Source organism: Metopolophium dirhodum, chromosome 7 (genome assembly GCF_019925205.1).
Source record: "Metopolophium dirhodum isolate CAU chromosome 7, ASM1992520v1, whole genome shotgun sequence".
In the NCBI taxonomy this organism is placed as follows: Eukaryota; Metazoa; Arthropoda; class Insecta; order Hemiptera; family Aphididae; genus Metopolophium; species Metopolophium dirhodum.
The window spans coordinates 9,646,233-9,660,039 of record NC_083566.1 but is presented as its reverse complement, the minus strand read 5'-3'; the positions used below and the strand labels follow the sequence as shown (position 1 = coordinate 9,660,039).

At 27.3% G+C, this 13,807-nt stretch overlaps 3 protein-coding genes across 7 annotated transcripts; 2 read left to right on the top strand and 1 right to left on the bottom strand.

Moving 5' to 3' along the window:
• The first annotated feature begins 217 nt into the window (after positions 1 to 217).
• Positions 218 to 7,130, top strand: LOC132948087 (multiple coagulation factor deficiency protein 2 homolog). The gene is made up of 4 exons (XM_061018390.1): positions 218 to 2,081; positions 6,599 to 6,679; positions 6,750 to 6,871; positions 6,922 to 7,130. The coding sequence occupies exons 1-4, from the start codon at positions 1,891 to 1,893 to the stop codon at positions 7,023 to 7,025; spliced, it is 498 nt and encodes a 165-aa protein (XP_060874373.1). The 5' UTR covers positions 218 to 1,890; the 3' UTR covers positions 7,026 to 7,130.
• LOC132948086 (ribosomal oxygenase 1) lies at positions 6,863 to 11,548 on the bottom strand. 4 transcript variants are annotated; one of them, XM_061018389.1, is made up of 8 exons: positions 11,432 to 11,548; positions 10,918 to 11,173; positions 10,253 to 10,681; positions 9,976 to 10,192; positions 9,299 to 9,557; positions 8,862 to 8,979; positions 8,332 to 8,542; positions 6,863 to 7,204 (listed from the first exon to the last, which is right to left on the bottom strand). In XM_061018389.1, the coding sequence occupies exons 2-8, from the start codon at positions 11,169 to 11,171 to the stop codon at positions 7,127 to 7,129; spliced, it is 1,566 nt and encodes a 521-aa protein (XP_060874372.1). In that variant the 5' UTR covers positions 11,172 to 11,173; positions 11,432 to 11,548; the 3' UTR covers positions 6,863 to 7,126. The 4 variants fall into 4 exon arrangements, with proteins under 4 accessions (XP_060874372.1, XP_060874370.1, XP_060874368.1 ...); XM_061018387.1 differs by having other exon boundaries at positions 10,918 to 11,176; positions 11,432 to 11,538; XM_061018385.1 differs by having other exon boundaries at positions 10,918 to 11,227; positions 11,300 to 11,495.
• Positions 11,549 to 11,626: 78 nt separating this feature from the next.
• On the top strand, positions 11,627 to 13,025 carry LOC132948091 (mediator of RNA polymerase II transcription subunit 9). 2 transcript variants are annotated; one of them, XM_061018396.1, is made up of 4 exons: positions 11,627 to 11,802; positions 11,899 to 12,009; positions 12,070 to 12,166; positions 12,741 to 13,025. In XM_061018396.1, the coding sequence occupies exons 2-4, from the start codon at positions 11,939 to 11,941 to the stop codon at positions 12,879 to 12,881; spliced, it is 309 nt and encodes a 102-aa protein (XP_060874379.1). In that variant the 5' UTR covers positions 11,627 to 11,802; positions 11,899 to 11,938; the 3' UTR covers positions 12,882 to 13,025. The 2 variants fall into 2 exon arrangements, with proteins under 2 accessions (XP_060874379.1, XP_060874378.1); XM_061018395.1 differs by having other exon boundaries at positions 11,628 to 11,802; positions 11,902 to 12,009.
• The last annotated feature ends 782 nt before the right edge of the window (positions 13,026 to 13,807 follow it).

The following is a 13,807-nucleotide window of genomic DNA, read 5'->3' as shown; positions in this document are numbered from 1 at the left end:
TTTATAGTTTTTTTTTCTATAAATGTCAATAAAATTGTATTTGTTTGGTAAAAAAGCTTGAAAATGTAATACAAGGCTCTTAATATATTGTTACAATGAAATTTGAAAAATATTAAAAATCCAGTCACAATTTTTTTTATAAGCATATAAAGTTCAAATTTTGACAAAAAGCGTAAAAATCACGAATTTTTTTTTTTTAAATATAAGATTTTAAAATGTAATAATTATTTTTTAGTTAAAAATGTATAAAATGTTCAACTTTTATAGCTAAGGATTGAAAATTTAAAACAAGGTTTCGCGTAAGTAGGTTACCTATTCTGTAACCAAAAAATCTCAAAAATATAAATACACAGTTTTTTATAGTTATTTTATGTTCAAATTTGGTCGACTTTACATATTAAATAACCAAAAATAACGATTTTAGTTATTTTGTTGTAATTTTGTATTATCAATTCAATTTACCGGCTACCGTATAAATAATAAGTAATAACGATATAAATATTATATATTTACAAATATCCACACTGACAACCCGTCTCCACTCAGAATCGTTTTTCGTATAGGTATACATTGATATTATATCATAGAATTCAAAATTTTATATAACCTACTGAAGAGCGACATCCACTTACCCACCTTTTTTTCTTCAAATTAATATCATCCTTGTTCAGTTATTCCCTGTAAATTGTTAGCTAGATGACTATTTTTAAAATGTTGATGTATCAACAAGGACTATCTTTATTAGTATAAAAATATTAATAACTCACAAACTCGTTCAAATTTTGATTTAGATGTGTCTATATTTTCAAGAGAATCATCTACTAGATAATTTACAATAAAAAAGATTGGTTTTCATTTGCAAAAACTAAATTTGAAGCGCCACATGACATCATTTAATTATAATTGGAAATATGGTCCAGACTTAAAAATTCCAAAAATCAGAATTTAACATCAATACTCTATATGAACTCATTATTTAAGAAAAATGGGAAAGAACATGTTTGGTTTATCATCCTTTATAGCCGTATAGGTAGAGTAATCCGTCGTTATTCATGGACCCCGGTTGAGTTTGACCACCCTTAAATAATAACCCATTTGTGTCATTGTTGTATACGATATTTAAAAAAAACTTTATTTTTTCTGTTAAATACTTAATAGTATAACATTATAATATTATACCTATATTGCACTAAAAAATATACTGATAACAAAAGCGAGTTAAACATAATATTATTAAATACAGACTTACATAGAGTCGTCGGTTCTTTCTGTTACGCTCGTATTACCTTGAATCTAGATCATAATAATATATAATATAGGCAACACGTCAACATTTACATAATATATACGCCGCACCGCAAGAATACAGATCAATATTATATTATAATAGTAATAAACCCAATTCGCGGAAAGAGTGGTAGAGTGGTGGGCATAGTATAGTGTTGGAGTGATGGTGGGGAGGGTAAAAGGGTTTTTTCCTCAAAGTGCAGGCAGGACATAGGCCCCCGCCGATTATTGGATTTAACGTTGTCGTCGTCGACGCCACTGGAGACGAGTGGTGATCGGACCACGCTGGGTTCACGTCGGCCGTGAAATAACCGTGGTGCGCTTGCCGAGTAAATCGAATTTGCAGATCGGTGGCTCGCGTACGTGCGGGGCGCGGTGGGCAAGACCGAGCTGCAGCGCATCTGTCGCGCGCGAAAACATTATTCCGTTAAGCGGATAATGAAATGAAATAAAATAGAAATAAAAAAAAAAAAATGCCCCGTCGTATGCACACAGGAAGAGGAGATATAGACTATAGACGACGAGGACGACGAGGACGAGGAGTCGGTGGAGCCGGGGGCGAAGGGATAAACTCGCACTATACATTTTATTATAATATATAACATGAGAGGAGCGGTGCTGGCCGAACTGTTGCTGCTGGGCATCGCCGTCGGGTTCCAACGGGGTCCGCACCATCCGAGGGCCGCCGTGTCTGGCGAACCGAGAATCGAAAGCCACCACCGCGAGCACCAACACCCCAAGCCCATGGGCGACACGAAGTTCACTCAAGACAAACCGATACTGCACGACAAGAGGTCAGTGACTACGAGTGTAAAATACGTATTACAATATAGGCGACACAATATGATAGATATAATAATAAGATACACAATAATAATAATAATAACAATAATAATTATTATTATTATTATTATTACAATAGGTGATTCATGTTGTGTAACGATTGCGCGATCCGCCTTTCATTTTCCACAATCATAATTCATAACACTTATATAGTAAGTTATATGATATACGATGTACCTTAGTAGGCCTTTGTTTAAGGACCCTTGTCATTCAAATTTCACGTTAGGTACACATTTGATGGACATTACACAAAGTTCTTATATATTATGTATTACCTATTGTATTAATTAAAACCCTTATAAAGTTATAAACCTATTCTTAATTTTTTGAATATATAGTCTTATTTTGATTGTTTGATATTTTATTATAATGTTAGTCTTGATACCTATTAGGTACCTACAATTTTTTTCAATTTCGATTAGGTATAGTTTCAAATTTTGATGTTAGCCTTTTTTAAACTGTTTGGTGTTTCTAATTTTGCGTAGTTATATTTAGTTTTGTCCAATTCTTTAAAAATGTTTGGCATGCTTATTTATAAAGTCATAATAAGTCAAGGCCCAAATTTGTATGTAAATTCATATTCTTTAGTATTCTATAAATTGGTAGGTAGGTACTTATCTATAGGTAATTTAATAACCAATAACTTAGAATAATAAATTCTGATTATATATTTATGTCAACATAGATTCTATACCTATAGTTTATTTTTATTTTGCATATTTGAAATAAAAATATACCTATATAAGTTACACATTTTTAAATAATTGCATAAAAATAGCATATTATAAACATTAAATAAATATAAAATAATTTAAATTTGGCTCAATGATTGATTAGGTAGGTAGGTCGTAGACTCGTAGCCCATAGACGGTAGACCGTAAGTACTAACTACTAAGTAGGTAGGTACATAAAAAATTTTTATTATAACTAGCTATATTAACCTATTTTGAGCTTAAGCTAATCGAAATATTGGCTGGATAAATTTATAAATGTTTGAATATCAATACTAAATATTATATAATTTACTATTAGGTACCTAGGTAGGTATTATTAAATTTCTATTTTTCATAATAATCAATAAATTAATAACAATAATTTAAAACACTTTATAAACTATTCTACCTAAATCTGAGCCTAAATCTTTAAAAACTTGAACAGTATCAAAGAATTTTAACTTTTTTTTAATATCCATTTTGTTATACATATTCTTTGCATATTTATGAAATGTGTGCGCATATTCAATTTTTTATTCAGATATACGGTAGGTCGTAGGTAGGTATCTTATATTATAATATAATTACCTTATCTTTATATTATAAATTATAATTGTATAATACATATTATAGAAAGATACAGGCGTACAACAAGAAACAAAGCCATATAAGTATATACTTACATACAATTTATTATTTTTCCAACTGATTTGTATTTACTGGCACACAAGATTTTAAATAACAAATACCTTTGATTATTTTTTTTGATTCATTGAAAAGAGGTTGCATCCTTTGATATTTTTTATTCAATAATATTATATTAAAAATAATTACCTAGTACCAACGGCCTTAACTACCAACGATCAAAGTCTACATTTATAACATAGGTCAGTACACCATCAGACCACGTATATACTTTTAAATTGTATAAATAAAAAAATACACGAATTATGATCAAACAAATTTGAAATATTTTTTGTTAAACATAGATATTTAATGAAATTAACAAACATTTTCACAAAAAAAATTTTATTATTTTAGTAATTTAAAAAAAACGAACAATGTAAAATAAAATATGTTACTATTAGAGTACCAGACAGCACTCAAACAGACCCCAATCAAAATAAACACAAAAAAAGATGACAAAAAAATCACTATAAATAGTATTAAAATAGCAGCAATCTAATTAAGAGTTGATTGTTTTAAGCTACCTCAAACAAAATTCAGTTTAAAATAATGTATAAAAAGTGAATTGAAAACAACTTACGATTTGGTATTGAGGTTATTACTTATTAGTAGAGCGCGGATTTATATGCATTAAAAACCAACCAAATATGCGCTAAAAAACCATAAATATGCATAATAAAATTAGCAAAAAAATTATCGAACCCTACTATAAATACTTATCTACTTTTTTTTTTTTTTTGTAAGTAGTTTCATCTATAAGAAAAAAATAGAAATCAATTGATATCAACAATGTATCCTAAAACAAATTTTAATCTTTAAAATCTATATCTTATTATGTATTTTATTACCCCGATTATTGATCCAAGGTCATAATTGGGAAAACCGTTTATACCTACGAGTATACCTATTAATATATTTTGATATTAATCAAAACAATAAAAATATGATATTAATCGAAACTATATAAATATGATATTTTTTCTTTTATTACCTATAATACTATAATACTACAATACTATATATTTAAAAAATGTCTAAAAAAAAACATCGAAATATGCACTAAAAGATGAAATATGCTATTAAAATTGTAAAATAAGCCCTTAAAATAAAAAAATGTCAAAATATGCGCTAAAAAGTTTCATTTTTTAAATCGTCATGCCATGAAACAAATTGTGTGCTCACTTAGCATATCATACGATCAACCAGAATAAATATGCAAATGCATACAAATCCGCGCTCTAGTTATTTATAGGCCTAGGATTTCTATGCATCTGCATGTTTTTTTCCTTGAGTCCAAATAATTGATTGGTTGTAGATATGTCCAAGGTTTGGGTTATTTTTGACTAAATAGAATAACTTTTTTTTTTGCATATTTTGAACATAATGCATATAATTGCATAATCACATTTTTGAAAATCTTGTGAATTTAAAATGGTATTTATTTAATGAACGTCTATAAGTATTGAGTTATTTGTCGAATTATCGTAAATTTACCATCAAATCTTATCTTGGTCAGACGACCGATATGATTACCTTTACACATAGACCTTATAACTAATGGACAGCGCTTAGAGAGATAGGTCAGGGGTACGATATAGATTATAGAGTAAAAGAGAAAAGAGAACGTGGAGGAAATACAGTATTAGTTTCATACGTCTATGATTATCCCCTTTATGTTCTTTCTTTCTTCGTTTTTCTTCTTTCTTTCTCTTATATGATTCCCGTGCATTGATGACAGGACGGAGTGAAATGCGCTGTCCATTAGTTTATAGGTCTATTATGCCTTTACATTATTTATTTTTGTCATTACCTAGTAAACAAGTTTTAGTCAATATAAATCCATTCTTCGTACTAATCACGATTCACGGGTCATTCGTGTTAGGTTAGTTTTCGAAATTTGAAAGAAAATCTCATTACAGCAATATTCAATGTAATAATAACTAATTAAATTATTAAACAATATTTATAAATGGCCAAAATTCTCTTATCTAATAGATTTATTTAAACAAATCTTTATAAAATAGGTATGTAATATTCACATAGTTAACTACATATGATTCACATGATAAATTGAATAGATACTTATTACATATTTTACATAACTGTTGAATAATTTCGAAGTTAATAATATCTTTATAAATGTTATAAAAATGTAAATATTCACCTCTAAGATAAGAGAATATCGGCCATTTTTTCGGCTTCGAAGTAATTTCCAAGTCGGGCAGTCTAGTATTTTTATATATCTGTGACTTGTACCCATAGACTTACAATAGAATTATAAGTCTATGCTTGTACCTACATAATAAGTAGAGCGCGGATTTGTATGCATTTGCATATTTATTCTGATTGATCGTATGATATGCTAAGTGAGCACACAATTTGTTTTATGACATGACGATTTAAAAAATGAAACCTTTTAGCGCATATTTTGACATTTTTCTATTTTAAGGGCTTATTTTACAATTTAAATAGCATATTTGATCTTTTAGTGCATATTTCGATGTTTTTTTTAGACATTTTTAAAATATATAGTATTATAATATTATAAGAAAAAAATATCATATTTTTATAGTTTCGATTAATATTAAAATATATTAATAGGTATACTTGTAGGTATAAACGGTTTTCCCAAATATGACATTAGATCAATAATCGGGGTAATAAAATACATAAGATAAAGATTTTAAAGACTAAAATTTGTTTTAGGATACATTGTTGATATAAATTGATTCGTATTTTTTTCTTATAGATTAAAACTACGTACAAAAAAAAAACAAAAGTAGATAAGTATTTATAGTAGGGTTCGATAATTTTTTTGATAATTTTATTATGCATATTTTTGTTTTTTGTGCATATATTTATACATATTTATGATTTTTTTGCGCATATTTGGTTGGTTTTTAATGCATATAAATCCGCGATCTAGTCATAAACATGTATAAGGCAATTTAATGAAAATATACCTACAAATTAAGATGTTAAAAATCTTGACCAACCTTTTGTATTTTTTCCTATACGAGCATTGTCTACAATTGTAACAAAAATAAATGGTTTTAAAAATTAAACAGACACATTGAAGAGGATCTTGGACTTCCAGACATAGACGATAGTAATTTAACAGATGAAGAATTAGAATTTAGATATTTCATGTGGGTAACATACACAAATAAAAAATAATATTTTGTATAGAATTAATTAATCAATTTACTAATTATATAGTGCTCATGACTATGATAAAAACACAATGCTTGATGGATTAGAACTAATGTCTGCATTTGCTCATAACATGGAAAATTATGGGGATACGGAAACAAAAATATCAAATTTAGAAAATTATACAGGTAAAGTATTTATTTAGTCACAAATAAAACATACTAAAACTTTTTTTTAGATTTAGTTGATCAAATACTGTATGATGATGATACAAACTATGATGGATTTCTCAGCTACACTGAATATGTGATTGCCAAGAACAAGCATTTACAAAATGCATAAAATATTATAATATATTACTTTCTTAAAATGTATTGTTTATTGTAAGTTAAGTATTATTTCTAACATAAATTTTAATATACACGTTATGTTTCTTTCAATTACTAATTAGACATTGTCGTAATATTTTTTGAAGTAATTAACAATCCTCGTTCCCATAAATCATTCACAAGCTGCATAACCTGAAACATATTTGTATACATAAGTGTTATATCCGTTTAAAAAAATAATTATTATTAAACAATTTGTTTTTTTTTTGTATTTACATTAAAAAAAAATTATACAATTTAAATTTAATGTATAACACTTAACTAGTTTATTATATTAGTCCTTAGATCATATATAATTATATGATCTAGGTATTAGTTTTTGATAAGTCACAATTTGTTATGTTTGTATTTTATATTACTATTATAATATATTATATTATATGTTATGGTATAAGTACAAATAATGTTAAAACCTAAGTTTTACAAAATACTGCTGGTAATTATTCAAATTTTAGACTATTACTGATTAATATTGATTAATTCCAGGACATGATACATTTATACAAAATAGTTTGGTCAAACCCCTAATGATTATTGTAGTTGGGTTATTTCTTTGTTTCCAAGTAAATTTAATATTAGGATAAACAATGTATATAACATAAAAATATAAAAAAAATCTGAGTTATACAATTCGGTCTGTACTTAAATTGAACCAGTAAAAATTGAACATACTAAATATGTACCAAAAAATAAAATGTCTAAATCAGAAGAAAAGTGATATTAGTAAATTGCTCTATAAAGTATAAATTGTATTTTAAAACCATAGATAATGAAGACATAGATAGGACATAACGTATTCATTATTAATAATGCGGTCCAACATAGATGAGCAATTTAAACTGTTTGTTTACATTTTTATACGCATGATTATCTACATAGATAATTGATAATTGATAAAGGTATACTTTTTGGCCTCAATTCGTATAGATTCATTCTTCACGGATAAGATGTAATGTTCTATCTATGTTTAAAACATAATATTATTTCAATAAATACTATTGATGATATAATAAATAGAACTACTGTGTCATACTCAACCATGAATAATGTATTGTTAAAATAAAATCTTTCAATTTAAAAAAAAAACTAAGAAAATAGCATAACTTTAACTTATTATTAGTTAAAATAATTGTAAAAAAATCATATTTAATTTTGTAAGAAGCATCATCAATATTAATATAACTAATAATATGAAAACAAACAAATAACTATCACTCATGTATATAATTTTTATTTTTTGCAACTTAATTAATATTTACCTGTTCGTTGTCATCGCATAAGTCAGATACTTTTATAAAAGATGGATACATATTAAACAGTTTCTTTACAAATAATCCCATTTCATCTGGTATGACAACAAATTGACAATCGTTACCATGTAATTGTTTAGAATTATCAAGGTTATAATATAATCTCAACTCGTTTGTCATTTGATCAGTTTCTTCATCCAACATGCTTTCTTCAACCAGTCTACAATAGTAACGTTTTATTATTATATATTACAATAAATAGCACATGTGAACACAATAAGCTAAAAGATTATTAGATACTTTTCATAATCAAATGTTAAATAAAATATCCAAGCATTTTTATGACTTTCATCACAATGAAAAATAAATGTTTAAATCAATATTAATAATATATTAAACGTAATACATTCACGCCAATAAATTATTATTTAAAAAAAAAAAAAATAGAAACTAAGTCTCTAATACAATAATATAAAAATTAAAAAACATTTTTAATATAACCAATAGATTTGAAATATTTTGTATAGTATGTGTCTTACCTAAAGCAATTTTTACGAATAAGTTTAACTTCAGCAATTTCAAGGTTTACCTCTTCTCCTGTGGTTTTTCCATCAGGTAACATCCTTGTACCATTAGCAACTGTCCGTAGCATTTCAACTATAAACATAATATGTTTGATTTAAATATGACTTAGGTATAACACAAAACAATAAGTGAAAATGTTGGAAGATTTAGAATGTATTGTGTCATAGTTGTGTCTATTTGTATGTAATGTACAAAATAAGGTTTTGTTTGATTATATTTAATTAGCTTTTTAATGGCATACAAAAATTATTTTATTTTATAGTTTCATTGCAACCCAATTATTTAGGTGAATAGATTGGGTTACACTGTAATTTTATTTGACTAGAAATATAGTTAATATGATTCACATTATCAATAAGCCCTTCTCAACTTAAAATAATAAGTAAATTACCATTGCATATTGACGGTGGCAATGAATTTGTGTAATAATTTTTCAATGAAAACATGTCAATAGCATGATCAAGGTCTAAGTGATTTTTTAAGTTTCTTATAAGTTGGTTGATTTGATTTTCAAATTGTTGTCTTTGAACAGTACGGGGAAGTGATTTTTCTGATTCACATAATCCTCCAAAATGTTGGTATCCAACAGGCAATCCAGATCTATAGGATATATCATTCTTCACAGCATTGTTTAAAGAATTATTAACTACCTAAAAATAACAGTTTATTAATTTTTCTAAAAAAATAAGTACCTAATATTAGACAATATTTATTTATTAAAAATTGTAAATATGAAAAAAAGATACAAAATAAATGTAATTAGTTTTAACAAATTCTAAATAATTACTTTAAAAAAAATACAAAAACATAGAGCCCCCAAAAGATATCAATTGTAATTTGTAAGATTATGAACAAAATAAAAATAAATAATTTCCTTTAATTTAATTTGTATAAGTTGATAAGTTTAAATTGAAAATTGAAAATCAAAAACTCAAATCCACGTAAATTTCAAAAGATAAACTCCAATCATATTAATATCAAAAAATGTATTATTTATAAATTAGAAGAAACAATATTATTAAAAAAAAAAAGGTAAGTAATAGGTAGTAAATAATTACAACTTCTTACCACTTGAAGAAAATCATACATAGAATTTTGTTGATATGATGAAAATGTTAAATGTAAAGAATGTGTTTCTGTAAATAAAGTATCAGCTTGATGAATGTATCCTCTAGGCATGTACAAAAAATCTCCAGGTCTTAATATTACATCAAGAATTGGTTCTCCTATTTCATTTTGATGAAAGTTTCGGCTTGAAGTCCTTGGCAGGGTTTCAAACTCACTCCTAAAAATAAAAAAGTATGAAACAAATTATAATCAACTATGAATGTCTAAGATCATTTACCTTGGTTTATAAACCCTCCAATGTTTTTCACCATCTACTTGCACAACAAATGCTTCAATATCATCATAGTGAGGAGCAAAACCTTGAGAAAATGGTGGTGTAAGGTAAACATTACAACCGACTAATGAGCCAAAATATTCTTGTAGATTAGTCATGAATTTATAAATTTCTGGAGCGAATAGCTGAGGGTTCAGTAACCGGACACTACATCCGTTGTTGTAATAATCCCAAACAACATGAGGATGAGCTCGGCCAACTGGATTATGTGTTTCACGTACATTGTCTGTATAAGATGTAATATCTACATTTGTCCCATATTGAAGGTTATTTTCACGAAGAATGGTATCAAGTTCAGTAAGAGAGAACAATTGTGAAAAGTAATTAGAACTGTTTCTTGGCACATGCAGGATGGTTTTTTCCCAATGATCCCTGAGAAAAAATACATTTTAATTCAGTTATTAGATCAAATAATACGATTCTTAAAAATCCAATTGTCAGTGAAACCAAAAAATAGTTAGGTATTATATAAATTTTACATTAGCTAAGTATCATAAAATATTAACACAAATAAGAGGATATATTATTATTATTATTACACATGGATATATTATGATATACATATAATATACATATTATATACATGAAATTACGTACACATCACTTACCTCATAAAATCGTCAATACTGTTAGGATGTATTAGCCATTCCAACAATTTTTGCCCAGTTTTGGAAGAATCTTTTAAGTTAAGGTTATAAATATTATTCAAAACATGGATCTTGGTTTTTTTTGGATTCTCATCACCACTTTCGGTCTTAGTAATTTTAACTGGAGTTTTTTTTAATTTCTTCTTGTTTTTACGTTTACGGTTCACATTGTCCTCAGTAATGCTCTTCTTGGCGTAGTACTCAAATGCAGACATACCTACTGTTCAAAATCACTCAATAACTGATGTTTTTTTTAATTGCAATTACAGTTCTAAAAAATGAATCCTTTATATAATATTATCGAACAATATACAACAATATTATAATATATTATAATCCTCACAAGTAAGTAAGTACGTATTCGTCCAAAAAGTTACGATGGACTACAACTTTTGTATATTATAATGTATCGAAGTATTAAATTATTGTTGCAATTTAGCAGAGGCAGACAACAAACGTATTTGTCATTACTTACTACTGAGTAATGGATGATCGATGAGTTACTTATTAGTAGACTGTTGAGAGTTGACAGAAAAGTTGTTACATTTTGTTCATGTTGTGTGTATCAGCTAACCTATCTTTAGTTCATGCCGCATGTATAGATAATATAATAGTAATGATAAAATACAACAGATTAGTGTTATCATCATTCAATAAAAAATAAATAATATTTTGAACAACATACACGATTTTTAAACTGTATAGCTTCATTTATATTATTTTTATATTTTTATACTTACATTTTACATTTTACATTTATCAATTATCATTATTGTATAATATTATTAACTATTAACGTGTTAGGTGGAGAACTAACATTGATTATTATTGTTAGGATCTATAACTGTAAGTACTATCGTCTGTCTACTATAAGTCTACTATAATACAGTTGTAGTACCTAACAACTTTCTACTTCGTACTTATTCACTATTTTATTTTAAGTAGGTATTGTTTAGTTATTATAAGTTAAAAAACATTAAATATGGAAAACACTATTACCGTGAACGATGTGGATACAGATTTTTTACCATTAATTCACGATATTATAAAAAGGTAAAATAATTCGTCAAATATTTCTTCAAAGTTGTCAACTATCATCTATTTTGTTTGTAGCGGTGAAAGAGAAAATCACGAACCTCAGAAATCAGCCCAAGAAATATCACAAAAAATACAAGATTTACAAAAAAAGATTGATCAAGCGCGAAGTGATGTAAGAGTATTTATTTAATTTTACAACATGTTTCTAACTACAAAATATTTTGTTGAATCTAAAATAGACACTGTACAAAAATATATAAGTGCAACAGTAATTATTAAAATTTATCCTGAACGTGACTAAAATGCCCAAGCTGTGTTCATTACAATTGAATAAAAAACTTAGGCAAATAGGATAGAACTTATGAGATTTAACCAGTGGTATAGTGGAGAGTTCCGCGAGTACATGGCGTTTACCCACCTCCTAATTTTATATGTATGCGTGTACCCTTAACAAAAATTCTGGTATGCAGGTTAGGCGTAGCCCCCCCCCCCTCCCGTTATTTTCTACAATGATTAAAAGTGTATACCCATAAACTTTTTTAGAACTACATCACTGATTATGACGTACAGCAAATGTTAATATATCTCATGGAACTGTACTCCAAAAATCTATTATATGTAAGATCTATAAGAATGCCATTTATTTTACGTTTTTTTAAAATCTTAAATCTAATATATGTTATTAAAAAATGGCTTAAACCTTATTTTTGTACAACATAAAGACATTCGTTTTTTCAATTGTTTAGATTCGAAAATTACCTGGAGTCCAATACAACAGTGAGCAGCAGTTAAAAGCTATGGATGATCTCCGTCAATCTTTACAAATGAAAAGACAACTATTATTAAAATATAGACATATGTATTCATTTGATGTACCAAAGTATTAAGATTACATTTAACAATACAATGAATGTGTTCATGTAATTCATTTTTTTTTAAGAGTTATATAAAATATTGTTTTTGAATACACTTTTTTTTAATAAGCAAAATTTGCTTTTTCATATTTAAATAAACATAACACTATAACAGGATCATAGGCGCCAATTGACTAAATTTTTTGGGGAGACTCAAGCCCCCCTACCCATAGGACATATTGCTTAGTACCACAGAATATAAAAATTAGTACTAATTACTAGATTTTGAACTGGGGGGACTAAGTCCCCCCAAACCGCCCCTATTTGCGCCAATGAACAAGATATAAAAATTATTGTGCCTTTATCAAAATCAGTGGGTGGGTCCCCTATTCAGGATGGTAGGATGCATAAAATTGTAGATCAGTGAAGTTGAGATAATAAACTAATGACGAATAAAAATGTATTACATTTAAGGGGATTCGATACCGTGATTTTCTGTTTTTGTCTAATACACGCGTGTAGCCCAGTCATTGTTTGTAGTTTGTACTCAGTACTGCGCCTAGGTATCGAAATTCATTGACTTTTTCAAAAGCTAAGGCCATATATTAATGCTGACTCCCTTGTCTAGTAGTTCCATTATTTTGGTATTTAAAATTTTTAATAAAAATATATAATTTAAATTAAATAAATATTTTTGTATTACCCATTACAATTTATTTACTGGTTTTTATTTAATTTTTCTAATTTTTATGATTAGTCATGATGTGGCTTGGGAAAGGACACTCTGAGAAAACCTTGGTTCAAATAGGGTGCCGCGAGCCAAAACAGTTTGGGAACTCCAGCCATAGGGCATAGACCTTATATTATTATAGTTTGGCCAGTATTTAGTTGGTATCTACTATTACATAGGTCTTCGTGGACCTATTTAGTCTATATACTATGGCATAACATTTTTGGCA

Excerpts from the sequence above, each read along its gene's own strand:
- LOC132948087 (XM_061018390.1), top strand. The coding sequence starts at position 1,891 with ATGAGAGGAGCGGTGCTGGCCGAACTGTTGCTGCTGGGCATCGCCGTC. Across the intron at positions 2,082-6,598 it reads CCGATACTGCACGACAAGAG|ACACATTGAAGAGGATCTTG; the intron begins GTCAGTGACTAC and ends AAAATTAAACAG. Across the intron at positions 6,872-6,921 it reads AAATTTAGAAAATTATACAG|ATTTAGTTGATCAAATACTG; the intron begins GTAAAGTATTTA and ends ACTTTTTTTTAG.
- LOC132948086 (XM_061018389.1), bottom strand. The coding sequence starts at position 11,171 with ATGTCTGCATTTGAGTACTACGCCAAGAAGAGCATTACTGAGGACAAT. Across the intron at positions 10,193-10,252 it reads TGGAGGGTTTATAAACCAAG|GAGTGAGTTTGAAACCCTGC; the intron begins GTAAATGATCTT and ends TTTTATTTTTAG. Across the intron at positions 8,543-8,861 it reads ATTCGTAAAAATTGCTTTAG|ACTGGTTGAAGAAAGCATGT; the intron begins GTAAGACACATA and ends TTACTATTGTAG.
- LOC132948091 (XM_061018396.1), top strand. The coding sequence starts at position 11,939 with ATGGAAAACACTATTACCGTGAACGATGTGGATACAGATTTTTTACCA. Across the intron at positions 12,010-12,069 it reads ATTCACGATATTATAAAAAG|CGGTGAAAGAGAAAATCACG; the intron begins GTAAAATAATTC and ends TTTTGTTTGTAG. Across the intron at positions 12,167-12,740 it reads TTGATCAAGCGCGAAGTGAT|ATTCGAAAATTACCTGGAGT; the intron begins GTAAGAGTATTT and ends TCAATTGTTTAG.